Source organism: Tigriopus californicus, chromosome 9 (assembly GCF_007210705.1).
Source record: "Tigriopus californicus strain San Diego chromosome 9, Tcal_SD_v2.1, whole genome shotgun sequence".
NCBI classification, from domain to species: domain Eukaryota; kingdom Metazoa; phylum Arthropoda; class Copepoda; order Harpacticoida; family Harpacticidae; genus Tigriopus; species Tigriopus californicus.
In genome coordinates, this window is record NC_081448.1 from 9,052,179 (window position 1) to 9,077,587 (window position 25,409).

The window sequence follows — 25,409 nt, forward strand, 5'->3', positions numbered from 1 at the left end:
GGCTTGTTGGATGGGATATTTATCCCCTTGTCAGTCAATGCCGGAAACCCGTATTTGAAAAATGATTTTCCCTTTTCTGTCATAAATTCATGGCGTTTTGAGCTTGAAATTTCTTGACGGTCTGAATTATTTTACCAAGGGAAGTGTTCCAAACAAGCTCGTTTGCCATAGTTAATTTTCAGACAAGGATGATTTATCCAAGCAGAATCGAGAACTCGTTTGGCAAATTCCTACCGAAATTATTCAAAATCAAGCTTAAGCTTGTATTGGTTCGCTTAAGTAGTTCTAATACACCCACCAACCACACTTGTTAGCACCGCCCTCTTTAGACTAACGTCATAATTGGTGGCATGATACCCTTTTCTACAACTATCTCTACTGCCCCTTGACGAACTTCCCGATGGTTATGTCTGGATAGCTTTCACAAAGGGCATTAGCTGCATGATTTAGGTGACTCGTGTGAGTAGCCTTGAAAAAGGCTCTTGTTTAGTTTCAAGATCGAATGAAAGGTCAAAATCTGTTTCAGAAGGAGCTTTCATTAATTTCATATGGACAAAAAAAAATAACATAATAAAAGTTATGAAAATGAATCGATGAAACATGAAATAATGATTTACTTCCACCCCTTTAGTCCCGAGGAATCATGGTAGCTGAGTAGTGTAACTCACCCGATACAGGCTGATCGTGGTTCCCAAGAGGCCGGGGTTTGATTCCCGCCTTCGTTCGGAGAAAACCTTTCACACCTGTTTCGGAGCTCGCCGTCATCGGAGGCATGTTACTTTGCTCTGTCATTTTGAGTTCCTATCGATCAGGAATTTCGCAACAAACACGTGTCGTATTCGTGGTTTTTGTGTGTGGGTGGAATCGCCATTTATTCACTCAATTTGGTGATATTTCACGGCTATTTGGCAACACGTAATTGCTGTTAGACCAAATAAGGGTATTGCTCGTTCATGTTTAGCTCTAGCAGTTTCTCTCTGATGTTGTATTGTAGTATATTTTCTTCCCAATCGTTAACTGTACGGTTCATAGTTCTTTATCCTATGCGGCATATTTAACTATTCACTTGCTTCTAATCTCAAAAAATCATCAAGAACTAGTTCAAGGACAACTTTACACAAATATTTATTTTATAGGAATTCGTTAGCTGGTTCGAAATGACTTTTTCATTCAATATGGCCGCCTTCGGCCTTGATGACGGCCTCCAACCTCCTCCGGAAGCTGTTGCACACGGTACGGATGTAGTCCTCATCCAAGTTGTCTCAGGCGACTTTGATGGCGGACTTAAGTGAGGTAGTTGACCCATGGGGCTTGTGACAGGCCTCTCTCTCGACTTGTGCCTAGATGGAGAAGTCCAACGGTTTCAAGTCGGGAGAGCTAGGAGGCCAAAACTCCTTGGCCCAGAAAGACTTCAGGTTGGCCTTTAGGAACGTCTGGGTTTTCTTGCTCGTGTGGCAAGGGGCGCCGTCTTGCTGGAATATATACGGGGTGTCCTTATACTCCTTGTTTATCCATGGGATCACCTGGTCCCTCAAGAGCTGGAGGTAGACCTCGGAGTTGACTTTGTCTCCCTCTGGGATGAATATGGGGGGGGACATTTCTTCCCGTCTGAGCTGAACACCCCAAGCACCATCACGGAGGCCGCGTGCTTGGTCTTAAAAGTGAATTTGACGTGATCGGCGACTTCATCCACGGCTAAGGTTGAAATGTATCTGTCAAATCGGCTGTTGCTCACGCGATCGACCCGGAACAGCTTTTCATCCGAGAAGAGAATGACTGGCGGCTTGTGCTTGAGGTAGTTGAGAAGCAACTTCGACCTGAGCAATCTCTTTCCTTTCGTGGCATTGTTGATCAAGTGTTTTTTCCTCCTAGCCTTTGACTTGGCTCCAAGGTCTTCTTTGACTGCTCTTCGGACTGTCCTCTCACTCATGTTCAATTGCTTGGCCATCCCCCTCATCGTCCGGATAGGATTTCTGTCAATCCGACTTTTAATGGCTCTGACCTTGGCTTTTGTCCGGATTGTTCGTTTTCGCCCTTGTACTTTCTTCCTATCCACGTGATTCCAAGGGCCTTCGAGATCTCGGTTGGCGTAGCCAGGCGCGACGTCATTTCGACAACGGCTTTTCTTTTGCCATCCATTTTTAGGACAAAAAAATTGGAGGGAAAAGTCAACAACAAATCGCAAACTATTGTTTTAAGGATCACACAGTCTCATTTTTGAAATATTTTGTTGATTGGTTTAAAAGTTATGACCTATTTTTTACGTGTATAGTTAAATACGCCGCGTAGGGTAGTTTGATTGCATTGATTGTATTTGGTTGATAGTCTTCGATCATTGATCACCAGCATATTGATATTAATTTTGTTAGATCTATTTGTTGAATCTATTTCTGTGGTTTTGTATTGTTTAACTAGCTTTGGTTCGTGACTCCTTGCATCATTGCCTTTGCGAGAGGGTGGTCATACCCAGCAACTCTCTCTTCAACGAACTTCCTCAATCGGCGTTGGTTATCTTCTAATCTTGAGCCGAAGAACATTATTTCTTCATTTTCAACCCCATCATACCATTTCCTCCTCACTTTCATCGCAGCTTCAACCAATCTCTTTTCATGTTGGTCAAAAATTCCCTTTGTGCGAATTCAATGGTTTTCATTCTTTTCACGAATGGCGAATTCGAGCTTATCAACCCTGTCCGTCAATATCTTCATCCGTTGATCATTACTATCTTCCACACTTCTCATGACAGAGGCACACCATGCTAGAGTCAAATCTTCCGTTTCCTGCAAACCGTTCTTCATATTTGGGGGTCCGTCTTTAAACTGGCTGATCTTGGACATTTCTCCGTTTTTCGAGTCCAAAAGATTTTCCAATGGCTCCATTCCCTTCGCTGATCCTCAATGCACCAGAGACGTCGACAACTCAACACTCCTCTGTGACACACCTCCAACTTGTGTCTGGATCCCGTTTCTTCCGTTCCTCTCAAGCATACTTTCACACCAAGTCTTCGCAGGGGCTATTTAGAAAAATATTCCAACTCCGCTCGGACTACATGTTCAACATATTCCACTTAATATAGGAGTTAGTTTAAGAAGCCTTGGTTAGTAACTTGTAATTTATTTTCACTTTTCTTTGATCACAATTGCTTGTTTCTAAACATATGCCTCCCAGGCTCTTCTCTCTAACTGTTCAATATCAAGGGATTTGCACGATATACCTATAGGGGTTCTTGAACGCAAAACAATTCCAAAGGTACTTGTACAATCAATCAGAGCAATCAGAATTCATGAGTTGAGCAGAGAATATTTGCCTCAACCACAGATTGCGAACAAGAAGCAACAGCCCATTGCTCTAAAGATGAGTCTGTTGAGATTGGCAAGTTTAGTCAATTTGAGCACTTAGATGATCTTATAGTCACAGATCAAGACGTATTAGAGGCCATCAAAGACTTAAGATTTTCAAGTTCTCTTGGTCCTGATGGTGTGACATTTCAGTTTCTGATGAGATGCTCATAGGTTCTTGCTCCTGTTTTTTCGTACTAGATGCGTTGCATCTTGGACCAGGGCAAGTTCCCCTCTTCTCTGAAGGTAGCTCATATTGTTCCAATTTTCAAAGGGGGAGATAAGTCACTCCCCAGTAACTATAGTCCTATTTCTCTCACTTCGAATATTGCGAAGATGTTTGGGAAGAGCATGAATTTCTTGAGGTCAATGCAGTCTTTCCACCTAGCCAGCATGGGTTCCAAGCACATTTCACCACGGTTACTCAACTGATAGAGCATTTAGAGCAGGTCATTGAGGGACTGGAAGTTGATGTGGTCTATCTTGATTTTGACAAGACCTTTGATAAGGTAGATCTTGGCCTCTTGGTTAAAAGGCTCTATGAGATTGGGATCCAAGGCAAGGTTCTCAATCGGATAAGAAGCTTCATTCAGGATAGGAGGCAAATGTTAAGGTCGAGGAATCCCTTTGTGACATAGATGATGTCAAGTTAGGTGTTTCACCCAGGGCTCCATCCTAGGGCCCCTCCTTTTAGTAATTTTCGTTGCCCCACTTCAAAACTTCAAAAGCTTAGTATCACTGCCAGTCTCTCTTCTTATGCTGACGATACCAAGTTAGTTTATGGTAGGAATGGCCAAGATTGCACTAGCCTTGCAAAGGAGCTAGCAATAATCTATTCTTGGGTTACTGAGAGTAATATGGCCCTGAACGGAATGAAATTCCGCTCGATGACCTTTGGGTCAACTCCTTTGAATACTCCACTCTTAGATAATGGAGGTAAAGATATTGAGCAGGTCTCATCTATGAAAGATTTAGGTGCAGTCCTCCAAAATAATGGAAAGTTCGATGAACTCTCTCATTCCTGTGATGTTCCTAGTGAAACATCTTTGGACTTGTTCGACCTTTGCAAACCTGCTGAACTCATTGGAGCCCAAATGGGTGAAGCATATTCAAGATGTGGCTGAACAATTGACTTTTGCAGAGTTAGCATTGAGATATTATCTTTGGACATAAACGTGTGATATATCCAACCACACATTTGAAAAGTTTTACCCACCTTTAACTGGTTATGCTCATCGAAACTCACTTCGAATATTGCGAAGGTGTTTGAGAAGATCATGAAGTTCAAACTTGTTGAATTTCTTGATATCCATGAAGTCCTTCCTCCTAGACAGCATGGGTTCCGAGCACATTTTAGCACGGTTACCCAACTGATTGATCATATAGAGCAGGTCATTGAGGGACTGGAGAGCCATGAATCAGTCAATGTAGTTTATCTCGACTTTACCATGGCCTTTGATAAGGTAGATCATGGTCTTTTAGTTAACAGGCTCCATGAGATTGGGATCCAAGGCAAGGTTCTCAATTGGATAAGAAGCTTCATTCATGATAGGAAGCAAATTGTTAAGGTTGAGGGATCTCTTAGTGACATACATGATGTCAAGTCAGGTGTTCCCCAGGGTTCCATCTTAGGGCCCCTCCTTTTTATAATATTCGCTGCCCCGCTTCAAAAGCTTAGTATTACTGCCAGTCTCCCTTCTTATGTTGACGATACAAAGTTAGTTTCTGGTAGGAAATGGTCAAGATTCCAGTAGCCTTGCAAAGGACTTAGATCGAATCTACTCTTGGGTAACTGAGAGTAATATGGCCCTGAATGGAATGAAATTCCGCTCAATGACGTTTGGGTCAACTCCTTTAAATACTCCACTCGTAGATAATGGAGGTAAAGATGTTGAGCAGGTCTCATCTATGAAAGATTTAGGTGTAATCCTCCAAAATAATGGAAAGTTCGATGAGCATATCCAGTTGAAGGTGGATAAAGCTTTTCAAATGTGTGGTTGGATATATTGCTAACTCTGTACAAGTCGATTGTCCAGCCACATCTTGAATATGCTTCACCCATTTGGGCTCCAATGAGTTCAGCAGGTTTGCAAAAGGTCGAACAAGTCCAAATATGTGTCACTAGGAACATTTCAGGATTGAGAGAGCTCTCGTATTGGAACAGACTAGAAAAGTTGGGACTGTACAATGTTCAGAGAAGGCACAAAAGGTATCTGATACTGTACGTCTGCAAAAGGATCCATGAGCTTTGTCCCATCCCAGGATTTAGGGTCGATTCTAGTGACCGTAGAGCCTTAATGTGCGTTTTGAGAGCACCTTCAAGCCTTCAAGAATTCTGGCTAGTTCGAGCCATGAAGTCCACATCTCTTCTTTCTCGGGCTCCCACATTGTTTACTTTGCTTCCCTCTAATATTCGTAGGGAATACGTAGGCCTTGTTGATCCGGTTGCATGTTTCAAGTCAGACTTGAGACAATTTTTAGATAGCATTCCAGATCAATCCTACATTCAAGGACTAAATCGGTCTGCCAACTCAAATTCGTTGGTAGACCAAATATCATATAAAGATTGAAAGGTATTAAATAGACGAATTATAACCTTTCATTTTACTAGTACTGGGGATTACATTTTCTGTTGCGGTTAGAAAAGCCCGTGAAAAAACAAACCAAAATTTTTTAAAATAGTAAGGAAAGGCCCGAAAAGGGGCTATATTTGAACATGCATTGTCTGATTTTTTAAAATGACAGCACAAAGGTTAAGATTTTAGAAGAATTAGCCATTGAGAGAGATATTAAATACATCTCTATAACAGAAACCTGGCTTCGACCAGAGGTCTTAGATCAAGAGGTAGCCATGGTTGGTTTCATTTAGTTCGATGTGATAGAGCAAGGAGACTTGGATAGAGTTACCCCTGATAATACCATTTTCCGCATAGGGGCGTATGTCTTTATGTTAGAAATGACCAGGGCATTAGTCGTTCCTCAATCAAAGCAATGGCGTTACTCGTTACAAATACTTTTGAATAAAATTTTAGATGATCAATATTTTATGGTTTGCCCCATCCAAACCATTCTTCTCAAAAGAAATAGAGTTTTGACTCAAGCAGTCCTAATGCGTAACATTTGAAGATTTCTTGTCAACATTTTCCAATAATGAGCCTTGTCATTTAATCTTGGCATAATGGTTCGAAATGTATTGCATTAGAATACTTTGAGGAGTCAAGATTGGGACAATGGATGGGATAATGATTATTAAAAGTTTGAAACAATGGCGCAAAATTCATGATGGAAAACAGTATTCGACATTGTGAAGTCGGTAAAGCTTCTCTGTAAGAAGCCCATCCCTGAAGTGAAATGAGGAGGCTTTGGAAATTTGAAGCATCATATTCAATCCAAGGATACATATTCAGTGCTTGAGTCCAACGGAATTAGATTGAGAAGATGTAAACACTAAAGTAGCAAATGCAACAAGATTCAAAACCAATAACACCTTCAGAGCGGTTAAGAGCAAACACAATTTTCAACCCTGACTTTCTTTGATCAAAATATACTAGATGGAATTAGTAAAAATGGCAATTTCTGTTGAGCTTTATAGTTCTTCCGCTGTCACAAGATAAGCGAAAAAATGAAGGCCATTCTGGAAGCTGAAAAAGAAACGAGTAACGAGTAATTCCTGTAGATTTTGGGTCGTTACAATTGCACAATTTTAAAATGTAATGCAATTACATTTCCTTTTTCGAGAAAAGGAACGAATTACTGCAATTTCTTTACTTGTAATTTCTTTACTAATGCCCTGGAATTGACCTCCACATTAGTCATGTAAAAATGTCGAATGGAGAAGTAGAGGCTTTAGTTTGTTATCTCCAAGGACTTAATATGTCCATTGTTACAATGTATAGGCCCCCATCTTGTTCAGTAAGCTCTTTAATGTCAGCTCTCCAATTCACTGGAAATGAGTTGGATCAGGTAGTTTGCTCGAAAGTTTTCTTCATAGGGGACTTTAACTCTCTCTTCTTATCTCTCTCTAAACAATCTCTCCTAGCATGTTGGTGTAGCTACTAGAGGGAATAACGTTCTGGATTTGGTCTTTTCTAGCCCTCCAGTCTTTTCCAATGACCCTGATCTGATCTAGTATGTCCATGCGACACCTAGCAATCTATGTGATCATCATGTTCTTGAGATAGGGCCGACAATTACTCATAAACCGGTGTTCTAGAGTAAAACCGGCCAAAAATGTCGGTCTGGCTAAGTTCAAGATCAAAGATGAACATTGGCCCTTGATTGTAGAAAGGCCTGTAGAAAGACCTGGTTTCAATTCTGAAACAGGAATCGTCCATAGACGTAGCCTTGGACGAAATAATTTTAGTCTTGAGGAAGTTTGCTCCACTCTAGCAATCCCAGAATGTGTTCCGAAAGGTGGAACACAATCTAAAATTCCGAAGTTCAGGAAGCAATTGTTCAAAAAGAGTGGCAAACTTGGAAAAAGATTCCAGAGCAGTTTGAATCCAGTGGTTTTGGCCAACCTTCAATAAAAGGTGGAATTGATTCAAGGTAGGATTAATGCCTCCATTGAGCATGACCACTTAAGAAAGGAGGGTAGTGTAGTTTAGGAGGTCAGGTCTAATCCGAAAACATTTTTCTCTTATGCAAACTCAAACACCCAGTAGGGGCCTTTGAGGTCAATGGTGAAGCCATAGCACTGCTAATTTCAATGGAATACTAGGTAAACGATGCTTTCAGCGAAAATCAATTGCTAAGCGATGTTAAGCATCGATCAAAGACGCCGTATGGGAAATATTAAGTTCCTCCACGGCTCAAAAAATTGGCCATTTCTGTCTCATGGTTTTCGTGATTTTTCTCGAAACTTGATTCAGCGCCATACAGTAAAAATCGGATATAAGAGCATCGGATGTAAGAGCAAAACGGATATAACAGCAGGATTGCGAATCCCCGATTCAAATGATATAGTAAAGTAAAATAAAGTGGCATCGGATATAATTAAGAGCATATTTTGGGCAACATCGGATATCAGCGCAGAATTGTGGATGGCATTTTTTTCATTTCCCGCACTCCACGATGAAGTTTTCGATGGAAACTGGTTAAGCCATTTTATAAAAGCAAGTTGCAGCCGCTTTCTAATCAAAACAAACAGTCATACACGTAACTACGTACTTGGTACTGTTATGATGGAACTGAAGGTGGGATCATTCCTGATTCTAAGAATTGATTACTCTTTATTCTTCATAAATATGGGAACACAATTCCCGTTCATGAATTAGATTCTAATTACTAGTGTCAAATGGTAATGACCACACAGGTACGTATAAATATAGCCAACGCACTGCCCTGCTTGCATTTTGTTTCATTTCTCTCGATTTTTATGGCTGCATTTCGTTTGGATCGCAAAACAAAGTCAAACTATAGCTTAAAATATGTTTTCTGTCATCAGTTTTGCCTCTGGAGCCGCGGAACAGGAGCATCGGATATAAGAACACATCGGATATCAGAACACATAAGATAAGGGCAGCTTTGGGGCCGCGAATTTCTGCTCTTATATTCGATATTACTGGTGTGATCAATCTGCCTGCGCTTCAAACTTTCAAACCAGTACTGCCAAGTTTGATCCAATCTGAATTTATTTAGGTCAGAAAATGTACGTTCCCTTGACCTAAATAAATCTAGCTTGGATCAAACTTGGCAGTACTGGTTTGAAAGTTTGAGGCGCAGGCAGATTGATCACATCAGTATCTTATATCCGATTTTTATTGGGTTAGATTCATTTTGGGTGACCTCTTTCAGCCGATTAAGCAACTTTCTGATTTGTATCTTCTGGCCCTTCCTTACGTTTTTCAAGGATAAATCTGATGTTCCGATTGTATTTTTTTCGATCATTAGTTGTTTTGAGAATAATTTTGGGAGGATCCGAGTTTTCTATTATGTCACGTTCTATTTTTGGGATCGAAGTAAGTGTCAACGTTGCGGTAGAATTTCGTCACCCTGAGTTGGTTAGGCAGTTATTGGCCTGTTTTCAACCAAAAGAAAGAAATTTTCCGCGGTTAAATACATGAAATCGTCCAGAATGTAGCAAAATGTATCCTCCATGATGTTGGTATCATTCATCTATCTACCAAAGCAAGGTCTGCCTGCACATCCAACAATTGCCTGCACAAACTAGTCATTAACAATGAAGATAATTCTTATATTTTTCAAATAGCATAATGTAATGAAGGATAAAAAAAAGAAGAGCATAGGGGACCTAAAGACGATGAACGTTGACCCGTACTGTCTTATTGGTCGAGTTTGGTATTGCGAGTGTTTGGATCATTTCGAGTGTTGGGCACTAAAATCCAATGTGCATTGTAGCAATTTCTTGCCAAAGTTCGGATGTGACTTTTCTTTAATCGCCTATTTTGCCCAACTTTTGTCGAACTCGCAATGCGCTGCTTCATGCGATTATTCACTGAACACAGCCATGCTAGTATCAGCTCGTTCGCGAACACAATCCAACAAATGGTCGATTACAATGTGAGCTTTGCAAATAAGATTCATATTCGTGTTCTTCCATGCTTGTCTGAATTGATGAATAGATTTTTTTAGTTGCTCAAGATCAATTGGAGGAGAGTAGAGCGTGTCAATGATGGTTTTGAAATACTTGAACACATTGACGTACGCCATTGACATCTCCAAGACCCCATTTCTCACCAAAATGTCTTCGAGGACATTTGCATGGCCTAGGAGCTTTTTTGACTCATTCCCTTCAAACGAATGCCCGTGATAGTGTTCTTGGTGGATTGACAGAGTGCGTGGCCATTCATTTCCAACAGGGAAAGCCTTGACTGGGCAACAAATGTCTTATTTACAATTCCTAATAAAATGTGGAGCATTGGAATAGGAACTAGGTTGAGAACTTTGTCAGTGCCTGGGTTACGCTGAAACACCAAAGCTTGTCTCCTGACACTGAAGCACATTTTTGGGACTTGATTTGCTGAAATTTATAATAATTCATTCTAAGGGAGCACATTGTGCGTTCTTCTTTTTTTATCTTCTCACTTGCCGTTCTCCCAATGGCAAAAGGCACATGGAAAAGCACTAGCGTGGGCGCGTATTCCAAGGCAAAGATTAACGCATTAGAGATCTTGAGAAACAATCACTTGCGGAAAGGCGTCAAAAACCGACATCAAATCCAGTCGATCGATCAACCAACACTTATGATTGTGTCGTACGAATCCTGGCAAGGACTCAAGGCTAGGATCTGAATACACTTCTCTCCTCCGGATTTGAAGGGTCCTTTTAATTCTCGCTTCATAACCAATGATGACGTGATTTTAAGGAAGCCCTTTCCCTCATCAATGGACAGACGAAAGACAACATCTTCTTTGTCAACTCCACGTTCTTCCAGAATGATTGAAAGGAATTTACACACATCGTTGCAACTGCAATAATGCTCTCTTCTTGGCCCGGAATGACAACTTCAGAAACCTCAAACAAGTCTTTAAACTTCTTGTTTTCATTGACAAGGTGGATAAACGTTATTCTCCACCGATTAGTTGGCGGTGCTCATTTTTAAATTTGTGGCAAAATGTTAAAAGGTTTAGGTTGAGACTTTAAGGGTTATTAATATCGTGTTAGGTTAGGTTGGGTTAGGTTTGATTAGGTCAGGTTAAGTTTAAAAAAGTAGCACCATCAACTAATCGGTTGAGAATAACGTTTACCGTCAAAGTGAGGTTGGACAGGAACGGATTTGCGGATGTGTCTGGCGACGGTCTTGATCTTCTTGCACGATAGCCCAAGGACACTAAAGCAAGGAAACGCCACTTTTGTGTGATCACCAAACCTTTCCCACCAAGCAAGGCCTAAACTGTTGCTGCTGAAATTTTAGCATGTCAATTATTGCCATAATTGATGAACAAAACATGTGACAAATATCATTGAGAAGATCATGAAGTTCAAACTTGCTAAATTTCTTGATATCCATGAAGTCCTTCCTCCTAGACAGCATGGGTTCCGAGCACATTTTAGCATGGTTACCCAACTGATTGATCATATAGAGCAGGTTACTGAGGGACTGGAGAGCCATGAATCAGTCAATGCAGTTTATCTCAACTTTGCCAAGGTCTTTGACAAGGTAGATCATGGCCTATTTGTTAACAGGCTCCATGAGATTGGGATCCAAGGCAAGGTTCTCAAGTGGCTAAGAAGTTTCATTTATGTAGGAAACTATTAGTTAAGGTTGAGGGATCCCTTAGTGACATACATGATGTCAAGTTGGGTGTCCCTCATGGCTCCATTTTGGGTCCTCTCCTTTTCATCATCTTCATTGCTCCGCTTCAGAAGCTTGGTAGTAGTAATGTCAGTATCTCTTCTTATGCTGATGATACAAAATTGGTAGTTGGTAGGAATGGTTAGAATTCCCCTTGTCTGATAGAGGTCCTAGACCAAATCTACTCTTGGGTTGCTGCGAGTAACATGGCATTGAATTGAATGAAATTCCGCTCAATGACCTTGGTGTTGGCGCCATTAGACTCTCCACCATCGGGTCATGAAAAAGTCTTGAGACCAATTTTAAGTCAAGAATCATGGGGAAGTTACTGGACAGGGTGAAGGAGGACATGTTTAATTTTTCATTGCAAGAAAATACATATATGGACACAACTTACTTGAGAATTTCGCCTCTGCTGGCTTCAATCACGCCCTCCACGCGGCACCTGAAGGACAGGAACACCTGCCGAACAAACACCTTCTGCATGGCCCTCCACTCCTTCTTGACGGAGACCTTCAGGTCTACCACGGACTTGTGGCGAGTGCAGTAGGCTTGGCACTCAATATGCCACCAGATAATGAAGTCCAGAGGGTTCAGGTCTGGGCTCAGGGGGGACCACATTTTCTTTGGCCAGAATGACATGTTTGCCTCCATCCATTCCTACATATGTCCTTGCATGTGTGGGCGGGGGCTCCATCTTGCTGGAAGACATACAACAACTTTCCCGACTTCTACAAGAGCTTGGAGACCTATGGGGCTTCGTTGGTCTTCAAGAACGTCAAGTAGTTGACGCTGTTGAGCCTGTACCCCATCTGGAACCTTACTGGCGGCATTTTGTCCCCCGTGGACGCCATGATACCAAGCATCATCACCGAGGCCGGATGCCTGGTCTTGGAGATACTACGGACAGTGTTATTCCTGTTCCCAAAGCAGATGACCCAGTCGTTCTGCTTGTTGTAGACCTGATTGATGGTGAATGTCTTTTTGTTGGAGAAGAAAATGTTGCGGTCGCCGTTGTGCTTGAGGTCATTCCAAATATTCTGACACTGCTCAAGCCGGAGTTCTTGATGACGTTCAGTCAAAAGAGGTCTCTTGGTCAATCGCAGAGATTACCCGCCAGCCTTTTTCACGACTTTGGACACTGTTGAGGGGTCCACATACTTCTTCTTGGCCAATGCAGACATCTTCATGGACTGGTTGGCCAAAAACGCCACTTTGACCAACTGTGGGCGGAGTTGCACCAGCCTGCCTGACCAAGGCTTGTCAGAGAGGTCCTCGATGTTGGTCAAATGCTTTCTGACCCGGCAGACAATGACCTTGCTCACGTTAAGCTCCTTCACAATTCAAGACCCGGTAGTAGATGATGAAGGTAAAGGTATTCAGTAGGTCTCGTCCGTGAAGGATCTGGTGTAGTCCTCCTAGATCATGGAAAGTTTGATGAGCATATCCAGTTGAAAGTTGGTAAGGCTTTTCAAACATGTGGTTGGATATATCGCACGTTTAAGTCCAGAGATAGTTTCATTATACTAACTCTGTACAAGTCGATTGTTCAGCCGCATCTTGAATATGCCTCTCCCATTTGGGCTCCAATTAGTTCAGCAGGTTTGCAAAAGCTCGAGCAGGTCCAAAGATGTTTTACTAGGAACATTGAAGATATGAGAGAGCTCTCGTATTGGGAGAGGTTAGAACGGTTGGGATTGTACAGTACTCAGAGAAGGTACGAAAGGTACCTGATATTGTACGTTTTCAAATGAATTCATGAGCTTTGTGCCAACCCAGGATTTAGGGTCAATTGTAGTGACTGTAGAGGCTTAATGTGCGTTTTGAGAGCACTTTCAAGCCCTCGAGAATCCAGGCTAGTTAAAACAATTATGTTCAACTCTCTTCTTTCTCGGGCTTCATTTGCTGCCCCAAAATATTCGTAGGGCTTATGTAGGCGTTGATCCAGTAACAGGATTTAAGCCAGACTTGGACAAGTTTTGGACTAAAATTCCTGATCTGATTCCTGATCTGTTGGCTAGCCAGATCCGCCAACTCTAATTTGTTAGTCGATCAAATGATACATATATAAATAAAAGTTCAATAAAATGAATAAATTTTCCGTCTTGAACTGCTGGGGTTTCAATCCCAGTTGCGGTAAGGACCCTCAGGGACCAAAGGAGTGGTCATTGGGAAGATATTTGGGTGGGTTTTGTTAGGTTTGGTTGATCATATCTAGTTATTTTCGTCCAAAAAGCATTTAAATTGGTTCAAACTTCCGCATTCCCTAGCTTCGGATGGTAAGCTCCATAATGGTATGGATCTATACCTAAAGAAATATTTCCGTCGATCCAACCTCACTTTGGGGACGAACAAGTTTTTCATGGTTTGCTCTCTTGTTGTTGGGTTGTGCTCTACAAATTTGTAGTAGTCGCCAGGCTTCAAATGGTCCATATTCTTCATGATCTTGAAAACTTGAATCGCGTCTCCTCGTTTTCTTCGCACTTGTAGAGTTGTCAGTCCGAGCTCTCCCAGTCGAGCCTCATAAGAGCCCGACAAGCCTCCGATGGTTTTGATTGCTCGCCTCTGGATCTTCTCTAGGGCTTCGATATTTTTGGCCAGCCATGGATTCCATACTTGCACGGCAAATTCCAAGTGTGGCCTCACAATTTTTTTGTAAAGATCGATGACAAGCTGCCTTGATCTCACAGAGAAAGACCTTTTAATTTGACCAAGGACACTGTTAGCTTTCTTGGCAACATTTTCTATGTGCTTTGATGGTTTTAAATCGTCTGATATTACTATGCCCAAAGCTGGATTCTTCGTTGATCAGCTTACCCCTCTCGTCTCACCAGTGAGACGACTGCCACAGTGGTTCAAAAGCCTTTTTGAATTCCAACAGAAATATCCAAGCAAATCTTGTTAGCTAATAGCCATATGCGCGACAAATTTGAGCCAGATTTCAATAAATCAATCACGTCAAAATAACTTCTTATGGTTTTTGTAATGAAGAAGACTGTTGAGATGGATATGAGCATTTCTCTCAATACCTGATAAACTTTTTTGACCACCGTGGTGAGACGGGTGAGACGAGACGAGAGGAGACGACCGTGTCCAAGAATCCAGCTCAAGTCTTTATGAGCGCGTACATTTTCACTAGGAACGGAATTGATTGTGTACGTTTGACAGGGATTTCTTGCAACGAAATGCATTGCTTTACACTTTTCTGGATTCAAGTTCATGCCGTTCTCCAAAGCCCAATTAGATAGTTGGCCAACATCTGCTTGCAATGCATTGATATCAGCGACATTGTCAATAATTGGTCTTCTTATTTTTGTGTCATCCGCAAACATGTTCACGAAGGTTGCGTTTTGGACTCGAGTTGGAAGGTCGGAAACCTATACCAGAAAAAGCAAAATCGGAGTCACATTGGCTGTTTCCAGGTCGATGGCACCTTGCCTGTGTGAAGGCTTTTCTGGAACAAATTTAGGAATGGAGCGATCAAAGATCGGCACATAGTCTTTAGGAAGATTGGGCTAATTTTGTCTGGACCGGGAGACGAGTCACTATCCAGACAATGGATTGCTGTTTGAATGATCTCAGGTGTTAGTTCCAGGTCATCCAGCCGGTCTTCTCCAGTCCTTTCCTCTTATATTTCACGAGGGTTGTTTGAGTTGGTTTTATAAACCGAAGCAAAGTAGTCATTGAGAAGGTTGGCTTTCTCTTGGTCATCATCGACGGGCTGTCCTCCTAGGTTTACGAGGGGACCAATCGTTTTACTCACCTACTTTGTCCCTAGGTAGCGATAAAACTTTTTGGGGTTGTTTTTCGAGTTACGTGCAAGATTGGATTCGTATTTGAGCTTTTGTAGTCTAATTTCTTGCTTCACTTTAACTTGAAGAGATTTAAAGTCATTTGATTTGCTATTTGCGGGAAAACACCTTTTAGTGTTGTACAGACGCTTCTTTTGGTGGAATAAGATTTTCAGTGATGCTGTCATCCATTCTGGGTTTTTGAGACTTCTTCTCGGCTTTTCGGGAGCGTGTTGGTATGCTTCATCAATAACACCTGAAATGAATTCCCACTGGTCTTGAACGTGACAATCTTTTACCTCGTCCCACAGGGTACGATCAAAAATTGCCTGGATTGCATCCCAGTTCGCATTTTTATAGTCTCTTGCTTTCTGTTAACATGTTCGTTGTTCGAGGTTTTAGGGTTGAAATTGAGGGACACAATACCTTTCATGGTGATTGATTCATTCTCTTGTTTTCTTCTCTTTTTTCTAATCCCATTGTGCCAATAAAAAGTATCTCTTTGAAATGTTATGTTTAAGATGATTCTTTTCATTATCACTTTCCATGATCTTTGAGTCAGCTATTCATGAAAGGAACAAAGGCATCCATCCCTCCATACTTGGAAAAATGATAGCTCTTGAAGATTTTCAAGGTTAGGCAATCAGTGACACCTGACCTCTCCAAGCGCTGGAGGTCATATTTGGAACATTTGCTTAAGGAAAGAAGATGAAGGAACTGAAGAAATAAATAATAGAACGACGGTTGCTGAGCTTTTGTGTTTTCAGTTGCCTGACTTGCAACTTGGGATTTTCAATTGAATTTATGTCAGTGTGGTGTATGTGCAATAATGATATATGACCTTATGAAACAGAATGAGGCAATGCCCTGTGTTAATGAGTGTCTCAAATCGGAATGATTATCAAAACGCTACGTATTTCAATGTTGAATTGATTCAAGATCATTCAGTTATGAAATTATGTTTCAAATTCATAGGCCATGTTGAGAAAAGGAACTTCAAGGAAATTGCAGGGGGGCAAAACTGATTTTGAGGAGTGAGAATACATCCTTGGAGAATTTAGACAAACATTGTAGCCAACTCACACTCGCACTTTCTCTTCAATCTAATTGATTGTTCAACTCTCGAGTGAGTTGTGCTACAAAACCCAAAGATATGTCATATTTTAGTGCAGTTTTGTCACAGTTCTAATTCCTTGGCTCAATATCACAACATGGTTTGCTTCAACAAGCCGGCAAACTGAATTAAGTGACAAATTCAGTCCATGATTGGTGCATATTGGCTGTAATGTTTGTATTAATTTTCCCTCCCCAAAATGCTCAAAATCAGGGTTGCCGAACAGGATTTTCCCGAACTTTCATTCGTTAACATTCCCTATAGGGCTTGTCAAGTGAACGCGTTCTTGAACAACTGACGTTATTCCACGGAGTAAAATCAAAGGCAACATGTCCAGCCAAATTGCACTGTGCATGCATTGAATTTTGACATATCATTTTACATGCTTGTCTAAGCAAATTTTACTCCATGGAATAACGTCAGTTGTTCATGAACGCGTTCAATTGACAAGCCCTGTTGAAAATTCAATGGATGGATGATGCGAGTTGACTGTGACGTTTGTCTTAGTTCTCCATCCCCTCCCCAAAATCAGGGTGCCAGGCACATTTTCCCTTGAATTTCCCTCACTTGACATGCCATATTGAAACAAAATGTGACCCTCAGCAAGCAAACTTGGCTTACCCATAGCTTAATTAACTTACAGCCGGACCTGGTTTGCATAAATTTAAAAACGCGAATATTTCTCCTAAAATGGTCCATAAGCTAGGGAACATTTTTATCTTTATATTTTTAGAATTCTCACATCTTACACTTTCATGTGATATTGATCTCATTTCATCCCATTTACTTTCATGGATTTTATCACTTGGAGGACTATTGTCAAAAGCTTATGTACCTGGCCAAGAGCAGGGCAAAATTCAAATTTCATGTAGTGATCATTACTTTATATAGAATGTAGACCAAATCCCTAAGCACGGTTTTGGGCCAAAAGTAAGCCAAGTTCATCCATTTGAAATTTTGAATAGAATTGAACAGAAAATCCTTTCAAGTGCTAGTTTTAAATGAAGTGAATGGTTTGGGAGATACAGAATTGCCGTTCCGGTTGTAGTCAACATCTCTAGAAGTCCGTGTCCAAACCATGGATACTCTAGAATTAGGCATTGACCCATGTCACTCATTCTCGAAACGTGAGCGTTCTTTTTCAATGTCATCAAATTCCAAAGTTAAAGCAGCGTCGATTCATTTCATTCCGTTTATATCCGAATGCATCATATATGGCCATCAAATCAAGCCAAAGCTAGCAAGCCTGAAAATATCCCGTTCAAGGCGTGGTTCAAGCCGGCCACAAACCAGAGGTCCGAGGGAGGGACCCAAAGAGGGGCCGAAGGAGCGGTCAGCTTGCCAAAAGGGTTGAAGCAAACCTAGCTGAAGCAACAACACCTTTCACGCTTGAATCGTTCTCGACGCCTTCTACATGGAACTGGAGCCCTATGCCATGGCGGAGGTACGGCCTTCGATTTGCCTCTAAAAAGGCGCTAGCTAGCTAGTTGGATTCGGGAAACTTCGTTAAGGACTCGACTCGACCACCTCAATGTGTCTTCTTACTAGACCCGGCAACCGTTGAAGCAATGTTTCTTTTTTGAATTCCTTTCTAGTTCGTAATCCACGTCCTCCAACATAAAACCAATGAGACTCAGGATAAGAGCAAGAGATTTTACTTGAGGCGGGTCCGACACCTCCTTACGTGCGGAGAATGCCCCTCGGGTGACGAGATGGATGTGGCTTTGAGACAAGCGGGGGGCGTGGTCAATGATATCCCCCTTGGCCCTCCCTTCAACGTTGCGCGTTGCTCGGATACCACAAACAATATCCCCGGCACCTCATCTCAATCGTCCACCAAATCCTCGGCTACAGCACCACCAGTGTCCTACCCCAATTCACCGTCATTGATCAAGATTAAATTAGGAAAACTGGCTTCTCCGCCATACAAGAAGAACTCTGCCGTATTGAAGTCGAAGTGGAGGAGGCAAGATCGGAAGCGGCTCGAAACGCTTCAAACACAAGGGCCGAAATCTCAAAAGCAAAAACTCCTCGGCCTCTTTTATGGTCATCGATTGGTGGGGAAAGGCCAGAAGCCTCGAAGAATTCCGATCAAGGATGGTCCAGCTAACGACCTGGTGTCAGATCCTCGAATTTCGATGGAGTCGGAAGAGTCATCTACCCTAAATTGAAGCCCGGAAAAAAAATTGTACTGGTTGGATTGGATCAAAGAATCTTGTAGTATTTTTTCATTATAAAAACACAGCGATCAGCTCATTAGGTGGGAGGTCCTTCTGGCTTCGCTATTTGCGTTTGCTAGAAGACGAGCGTGTCGGCCTAGACTTTGGGGGCTTTGGATCCTCGTTCTTCTTGCCGCGACTTGAATGAGCTTTAGCTTTGTCGGGTGTATAACCCGTCAGTTTTTCAACGAGTACTTGTGGATTCTTCTTTTTGATAGTGCTGTGGGTCTCTTGGGGCACTCTAGGCGTGAGGTCAGATCGTGTTGGAGTTGAATTGGCCAATCTGGCGCTTTGTCGCCGAGGCCGAGAATCTGAAGCGCCGCTTGATTGGGAGGAGGCTCCTTGTGTAGCGGATTGCTCCGCCCCACCTTCATCATCTTCGCTGGCCTTCGTTATTTTACCTTTGGATTTCTTTTTAGACCCCAATCGACCTCGTTTCTTATTACCACCAACGGGACTGCTCTTGATTTCCTCCTCCTCTTCAGTGGACGATTCGGCGGTCCGTTGTATTTTCTTGGTTTTCCTGCCCACTTGAGAGGCTACAAAAGTTTTCAGTTGACCTGGCTGAGGCTTTTCAACTTGAGTAGAAGTCATAATTGGTGATCCATTGTTTTCCACATCATCACTTTCCTCACTAGATTCGGGAACCACGTTAATTTGGGGGAGAGGCATTATACCCTTGCTCTTATTCGCTTCGGTCATACCCGCACGTTGTTTCTTGGACAGATTGCCACTGACAATGGTCTCCTCTTCTTGCTCGTCGTCCTCATCGGAAGTCTCTTCAATTCTGGTAATTTCCGAAGACAAATTTTTCTTCTGCGAGCTCCTGGTTCTCTTGTCCCCCTTCGCCAATTTAGGCTCCTCGGGGGTAAGGAAGACATCGCTAGAATCGCCGGTATTCGTGTTCTTCGAATCAGAATGTCCAGCAGGGCTCGATAAGAGCGTATGCTGAGTTTGACTAAAGAGCATTCTTCGTTTAGCGGCTTTCGTGCTATTCATACTGTCCTCGGCGTTTGTTTGGTTTTCAGAGGTTCTCTCGGCGATGGCGTTTTCTTTCAAGGATTCTTGCATGGATTCTCGCAAAGGGTTCAAAGTGTCTTTCTTGAGATGCTCGTTCAGGGAACTGCTGAACCTCTCCAAGACTCGTAGCAGGGCTTTTTCTTTGATTTCTTCCTGCATTTCATCGCAAAGTTGTTTCAACTCTCTCAGTTTGACGAAGTCTGTTGTCGAAACCTATAATTTACATGCAGTAACATTAGCCAATGTCAATGTCAGACGGACGCGGGACAAGACTAAAACCCTTTTCCTACCTGGAGATTAACTAAGAGTTTCAATAAAATTTTGTTGCAATATGCATCAGGCATTGAGAGAATCTCATTCGACAATGAGAATGCCATTGAATCGTGCACGTTGGGACCTTGGCCTTCGCCACGAACTTGGAGGAAATCTTCTCTAGTCAATTGGAGGAAGAACAATCCTACGTCTTCAATGTCAATCTCTCCCAATGGACTTGTTGGAGGGGCATTGAACAATGTCTTCAAGGTGGGCAATAAAGCTTCCTCAATCGAGTCCTGGTAGTAAAAGAGGGGACAGAGTTGCTTTGAACAAGTCTAAAACCAAGTAATCAATCACCAAGTAAGACCAAGTACCTGATTACTTCGAGACACGGATGCGTAAAGTGGGAAAAATGTGCCCAGAATATGTCTCAGTTTCCCTTCACTCTCGGCCAAGGGGTTGTACCACATGAGTATCAACCTCTGAAAGAGCTTGGGTGAGGCAATGGCTCCAACCATGAGAAGTTTACACATCCCTTCTGCCACCTTTGTCCTAACTTCCAAATCGGGATCATCAAGGAGTCGGGTCAAAAGAGCGACAACAGAGTTACCTCCCTGGGCATTCAGCTCATCTTGGGTTAAGAGCCCTCTCTGGAAAGATGAACACCATAGAAGTGTCAATAAACAAATGCAAGTGATTCGAAAGACACGTAAAGATGTTACCATGTGACTCAGGGTGGGGTCTTGAGTTTCATTATTCATCATCGTTTCTAAATTAGATGGAGCCTCATCCGACCGAAGGGTCTCGTTGGCTATGAAAGCCGGTAATCCGTGCCAAATCAAAAGATCATTCACTATAGCTAAAGCGCTCACACGTACATCGCTTTGGTCCATATTGGCCACCTGGGGAAAGAAAAAAAATGACTATCACGGTTGCTCATGATTTCAAGTAAGGAATTTAATCTCACCTGGAACAAAAGAACCAAATTTCGTTTGGCCAATTCCAAGCTACGAATGCAACAAACGCCCATGGCACGAATGGCAGAAATACGGATTTCTGGTTCCAAATTTCGCAACGAAGGCAACACCATTTCATCGAACAATGTTCGGAGTGTCGGGCTGAGAGTTTTGATCTTGGTATCTTGCAGTAAGTGATATAAGATTTCCAAGCATTTTTGAACGACCAAAGGATCTTCTTCCACCTTTGGAGCATCCTCGGATGATTCAGGCTCCACAGATGTTGGACAGACCTCTTCAACGAATACTGGTCTCGATGCTATGGCTGCCACCTCGATCAATTCGTCTTGTAATTGATTTTGCTCGGCTTCCAACTTGTCCATTTCGACTTTGCAATTTTGAGCGGTCATAAAATCTCGGTTTTGGATGGCATCTTCCATGTCGTTTTTCATAATGTTAAGCTTGACTCTAACTTGAGCAATGGCCACCTAAAAAGAGCAAAAAAAACACCTCCACTTTCGGCTTCTCAACCACTTTCGAAGACAAAATGTAAGTCAACTAACCTGCTTCTTTCTTTGAAGCTCCTCTCGTTTGTCTCGGTCCGCTTTGCTCTCAGCTTTGGATTCAGTTTCCATTTCTTCGAAAGTATTGGTGACTTTCCCAGCGGCCCCGCTACTTTGCTCCAGTTTCATGGGATCGCGTAATTCAGCAATAATTTCAGCTACCTCTTGGATCCGGTCATCGGGGTTATTTCGCACAACGGCGAAAATCGTCATTAGCGGCTCAATGAACGAAGCATGTACTTTCGAACTCGACATCAAGTCTTTGCAAAGCAGTCTAAGATTGCCACGGCCCACCTAAATCATGGAAATTGAATTGATGTAGAGGTATTTGAAAAAGTTGTATTTTATTTGAAATGCTCACCTCGTCAGCTAAATCGAAAACTTTGATAATTTCGATCAGTTCTTTGGCGATAAATACCCAAGTCACGTCATCATCCGATTTTTCAATGCCAATAATGAAGTGTCGAATATATCGGCAGAACGAGGTCAATTCAGGCAAAATTTGATCCAAGTACTCCAATGCTCCTCCCCCTTCAGCCAATAAGAAACTGGCCAAATTGCGCCAATAAATGGCCGTCTCGGCCGTAAGTTTATCATAAGGAATCAGCTTCTTATCGTCGATGTAACTGAAGTTTTCGACCAATTCACGATACGGAACGTCCTTGCAGAGGCTCTGGATCATTTGCGAGGCCACTTTTCCGTCTGAACTACCCACATCCAGAGCGTAGAGCAGTTCTACAACATTATTGTTGCACAGACGAAGCCACGCCACAACTGTAAACAGGTCAGGAAATGAAGTCTTTTTTACATTCCCCTGAGGATATGAAAAGACAGGTTTCGTGCCCACGAAACCCAATATTCCCAGAAGCTACTTGCTAATCTCTTCCCCCAGAAAGACAACTGTTCAATGTCTTCCGTATAGGTCAAACCGTGGTCCCATCCACCCGCCCTAGTATACCAGCCCTTCTGTCTCTAAGGGGAACAATTGCTTCGACTCGTCCGTTTATCTAAAATACAAATTATATAATCATATATTACTCCAACAGCACTAGCTCCCCCTTTAAACGTTACTTTCTCGATCAACCACGGCTCGTCTATTCGTACCAGTCTCTTCCTTCCACAGAACTTTACCAATCACGGTTCATTCTCAGGTAAGACAATTACCATTACTTGCTTAGACGAAGGAGAATAGAAAAGACCTTTTTCTTAAACGAAGTTAGGAAAGTACCATTTTCAATGATTTGTTCTTGGGAATGTCGATTCCATGGTCTGCTCTTACCTAATTCCTTCTCGGCTATCAAACGAACACTATCGGCGCGATCAGTGAGTCCGCGCTGAAGCACTTGCTCTCTTTGAGCGATGGTAAGCGACCGCATGTGAATCTAAAGACAGTCATAAGGCCTTTTTGAGCATGAATATATCAAGTTCGATAGGTAAAGTCGAATCACCTTATCAGCCACAAATTTGAAGGCGGCCTTTCGCACACCTTCGTCCACATCCTTGGTTCGCCGAAGAATATGTGGTAAGGTAACCTTGGTGGCCCCGATGCAACGAATGACGGTTCGTCGGACGATGGCACTGGGATCGCACGACAGGTGAAACAAGAACGCCTTGATGATCGGGCATTCCGAATCCCGCGGGTCCTAAGGATGACTCAAGCAAATGAAAGTTACATATTCCTGGGAATGCGACCAGCCATCTCATCAACTTACTTGCAATCTCTGAAGTGCGGTGACAGCTTGGCTCCGGATCTCGACCACTTTGTCCTTGAGTCGCTGAAGCATGTTATCAAAGATCTTCTGGTAAAGCTCATCATCAATGGAGGCCTCTTCCCCGAGGAGTTTGAGCAAGCGATTCAACATCAAGCAGATCCGCCAACGAGCCGAAGAGCCCTCCACTTCATGATGGTCCAAAAGCCAATGGATCAACCGATGCATGAGAGGCGGCAACTCCACCAAATCGTCATCCTCTTCCTCGTCATCCTCGTCTTCGCCTTTAGCCGTCTCCTCATTGTCGGACGCGCTCTTGGCCTTCTTGGTGGGTAGGAACGAGGTGACAAAGCGACACGCCAATTCCAGACACCGATCCACGTATGGAGTGCGCTCCTTCCGCGTGAGCGGCAATTGTAGAAAGAAAATAAAATGCTCGAAGAACACCTCTTCTTGGCTGGCGTCGCCACCCAAATCGGACCAGAGAGTGCGGAGCTGCTGGACAGCCTTTGACAACGAACAAGATTCGTCTTGGCCCTTTTGAAACGAGACCAGGATCGATTGGCTCAAGGCCGAACCGGTGGGTGGGCCCTTGACCATGATGGGGCGAACAAGGCTGCAGTTATCGGGTTGAGCCTCACGCCTTATTTCAAAAGATGTGGATCCAAAGATGCTACAGGCTTTTGCATTGATAGCTTGAATTTGTGCCTTGTTTTGGATAATTCAGGGTACTAGTCTGAATAGCTGAGCAACTGAAGAGTTGGGAGGGAGCGCGATTTCAAATCGACCTTTGTTTACTTCGAAAATGGGAGGCAATCAGGGTGACGAAATCTCACCAAGTCACTATTGGTCAATATGCAAAGACGGCAACCTAATAGTGGAGCGTATTATTGTCCTTTTCATGCATTCGAAGCAAGTATTAGCACCCTCTGCCTGGTTGATCTAGGTGTGGACAAACAAACGTAGAAAAAGAGAATACACTTTAAAATGCCAGAGTTTATCAAGGTATTATTCACAGAACGACTTATATATTAATATTAGCTCGTAAAGGAATGCTATATTTGCATTGTGATACAATGAATACATCACCAACTCTTCGGGGAACATTCAAATTCTACAAAGGTAAAATTTACAGCACCTATGGCATCCATATAAGAACAAAGCTAAGAGTTTGATAATGTATGCTTGATTTGATTTCTTCAACACCTTTTCCATTATTGTTTCCCAACATATTGTATTATGCAAATGTGCTTCGAATTCTTGGCAAATACTGTCAACCTCCATCTTTTTTAAGTACTGATTTTTACCTTCTCTCAATGATTCACAACTAAAAAAAAACAGTTTTCCCTGATAATAAATATGCCCAATAATAACCGAGAAATAGTTGTGTGTCAAGCAAGTATAAGAAGCTCTTGTTATCAACGTCATGGATAGAACAAGCTTTTGATTAATTATTCAATTTATGCATTATAGTATTGAAAGTTCACCAATGGCTATTGTTACTTAGACATGACAGAGAGAGAGATGTGGAAGGCTGAGTGGAACAAGGGACGCAAATAGGAGTGAGATGCCTCGGCATTTTATTTTTGGCAAGATATGTCCTGGGCTTCCCGTGTGTTCTAATGCAGGATGTAACATTGGTTGCTTCAATCTATTTTGCTTCTACAATCAGGAATGAGGTCGTATTTCATCAAATGTCAACTCATAAGCTATTTTAGAGTTTTGAACTTTCGTACTATAAGCAATTTTAAAGTTTTGAACTTTCGTACTTTTGAACAGTTTGGGACATGCCTGTGTGTGGGCCCTTTGGACCCTTTTGAACAAGGGTAGACCGGTAGACCCAAAAATGCAAAAAATCGAAATGCTCACCCTGTGGGCAAAAAAAGCTTAAAATGCGCTAGCACAGGATGGCCAATTATGCGTTTGGACGGGAAAACGAAGAAAATCAACATATTCGCAACTGGTTCCCCCCATTTCAACCAGGCCATGGTCTGGCCCCGGCCTAGCCATGGAGAACTCCCTGCCTAGCAGAGTAATGGGGAGACTTGCCCCGACAGAACTGGGCGCCAAACCAGCCAGGGATATACGTAGCTTGTACCCGACGACACGAGCCATGTCGGACGGAGAAACGAAGAGGACGAGCCTGTAGAATAGAAGGGACAAGCGACAAGCGACACTAGTGAGTAG

At 42.5% G+C, this 25,409-nt stretch overlaps 2 protein-coding genes and 1 long non-coding RNA gene across 4 annotated transcripts; 1 reads left to right on the top strand and 2 right to left on the bottom strand.

Moving 5' to 3' along the window:
* Positions 1 to 9,518: 9,518 nt before the first annotated feature.
* Positions 9,519 to 14,558, bottom strand: LOC131886243 (uncharacterized). Of its 2 annotated transcripts, none has more exons than XR_009373902.1 (3): positions 11,993 to 14,558; positions 11,048 to 11,923; positions 9,519 to 10,832 (listed from the first exon to the last, which is right to left on the bottom strand). It is a non-coding gene; the product is annotated as an uncharacterized LOC131886243 (long non-coding RNA). The 2 variants fall into 2 exon arrangements; XR_009373901.1 differs by having other exon boundaries at positions 9,519 to 10,835.
* Positions 14,559 to 17,658: 3,100 nt separating this feature from the next.
* LOC131886242 (uncharacterized) lies at positions 17,659 to 18,756 on the top strand. Its single transcript, XM_059234512.1, has 2 exons — positions 17,659 to 17,944; positions 18,096 to 18,756. The coding sequence occupies exons 1-2, from the start codon at positions 17,915 to 17,917 to the stop codon at positions 18,669 to 18,671; spliced, it is 606 nt and encodes a 201-aa protein (XP_059090495.1). The 5' UTR covers positions 17,659 to 17,914; the 3' UTR covers positions 18,672 to 18,756.
* LOC131886236 (condensin complex subunit 3-like) lies at positions 18,701 to 24,762 on the bottom strand. The gene is made up of 10 exons (XM_059234503.1): positions 23,226 to 24,762; positions 22,962 to 23,156; positions 22,793 to 22,895; positions 21,875 to 22,287; positions 21,514 to 21,807; positions 20,962 to 21,438; positions 20,717 to 20,896; positions 20,369 to 20,644; positions 20,030 to 20,290; positions 18,701 to 19,952 (listed from the first exon to the last, which is right to left on the bottom strand). Exons 1-10 carry the CDS (start codon positions 23,820 to 23,822, stop codon positions 18,783 to 18,785), a joined length of 3,966 nt encoding a protein of 1,321 aa, XP_059090486.1. The 5' UTR covers positions 23,823 to 24,762; the 3' UTR covers positions 18,701 to 18,782.
* Between the last annotated feature and the right edge of the window lie 647 nt (positions 24,763 to 25,409).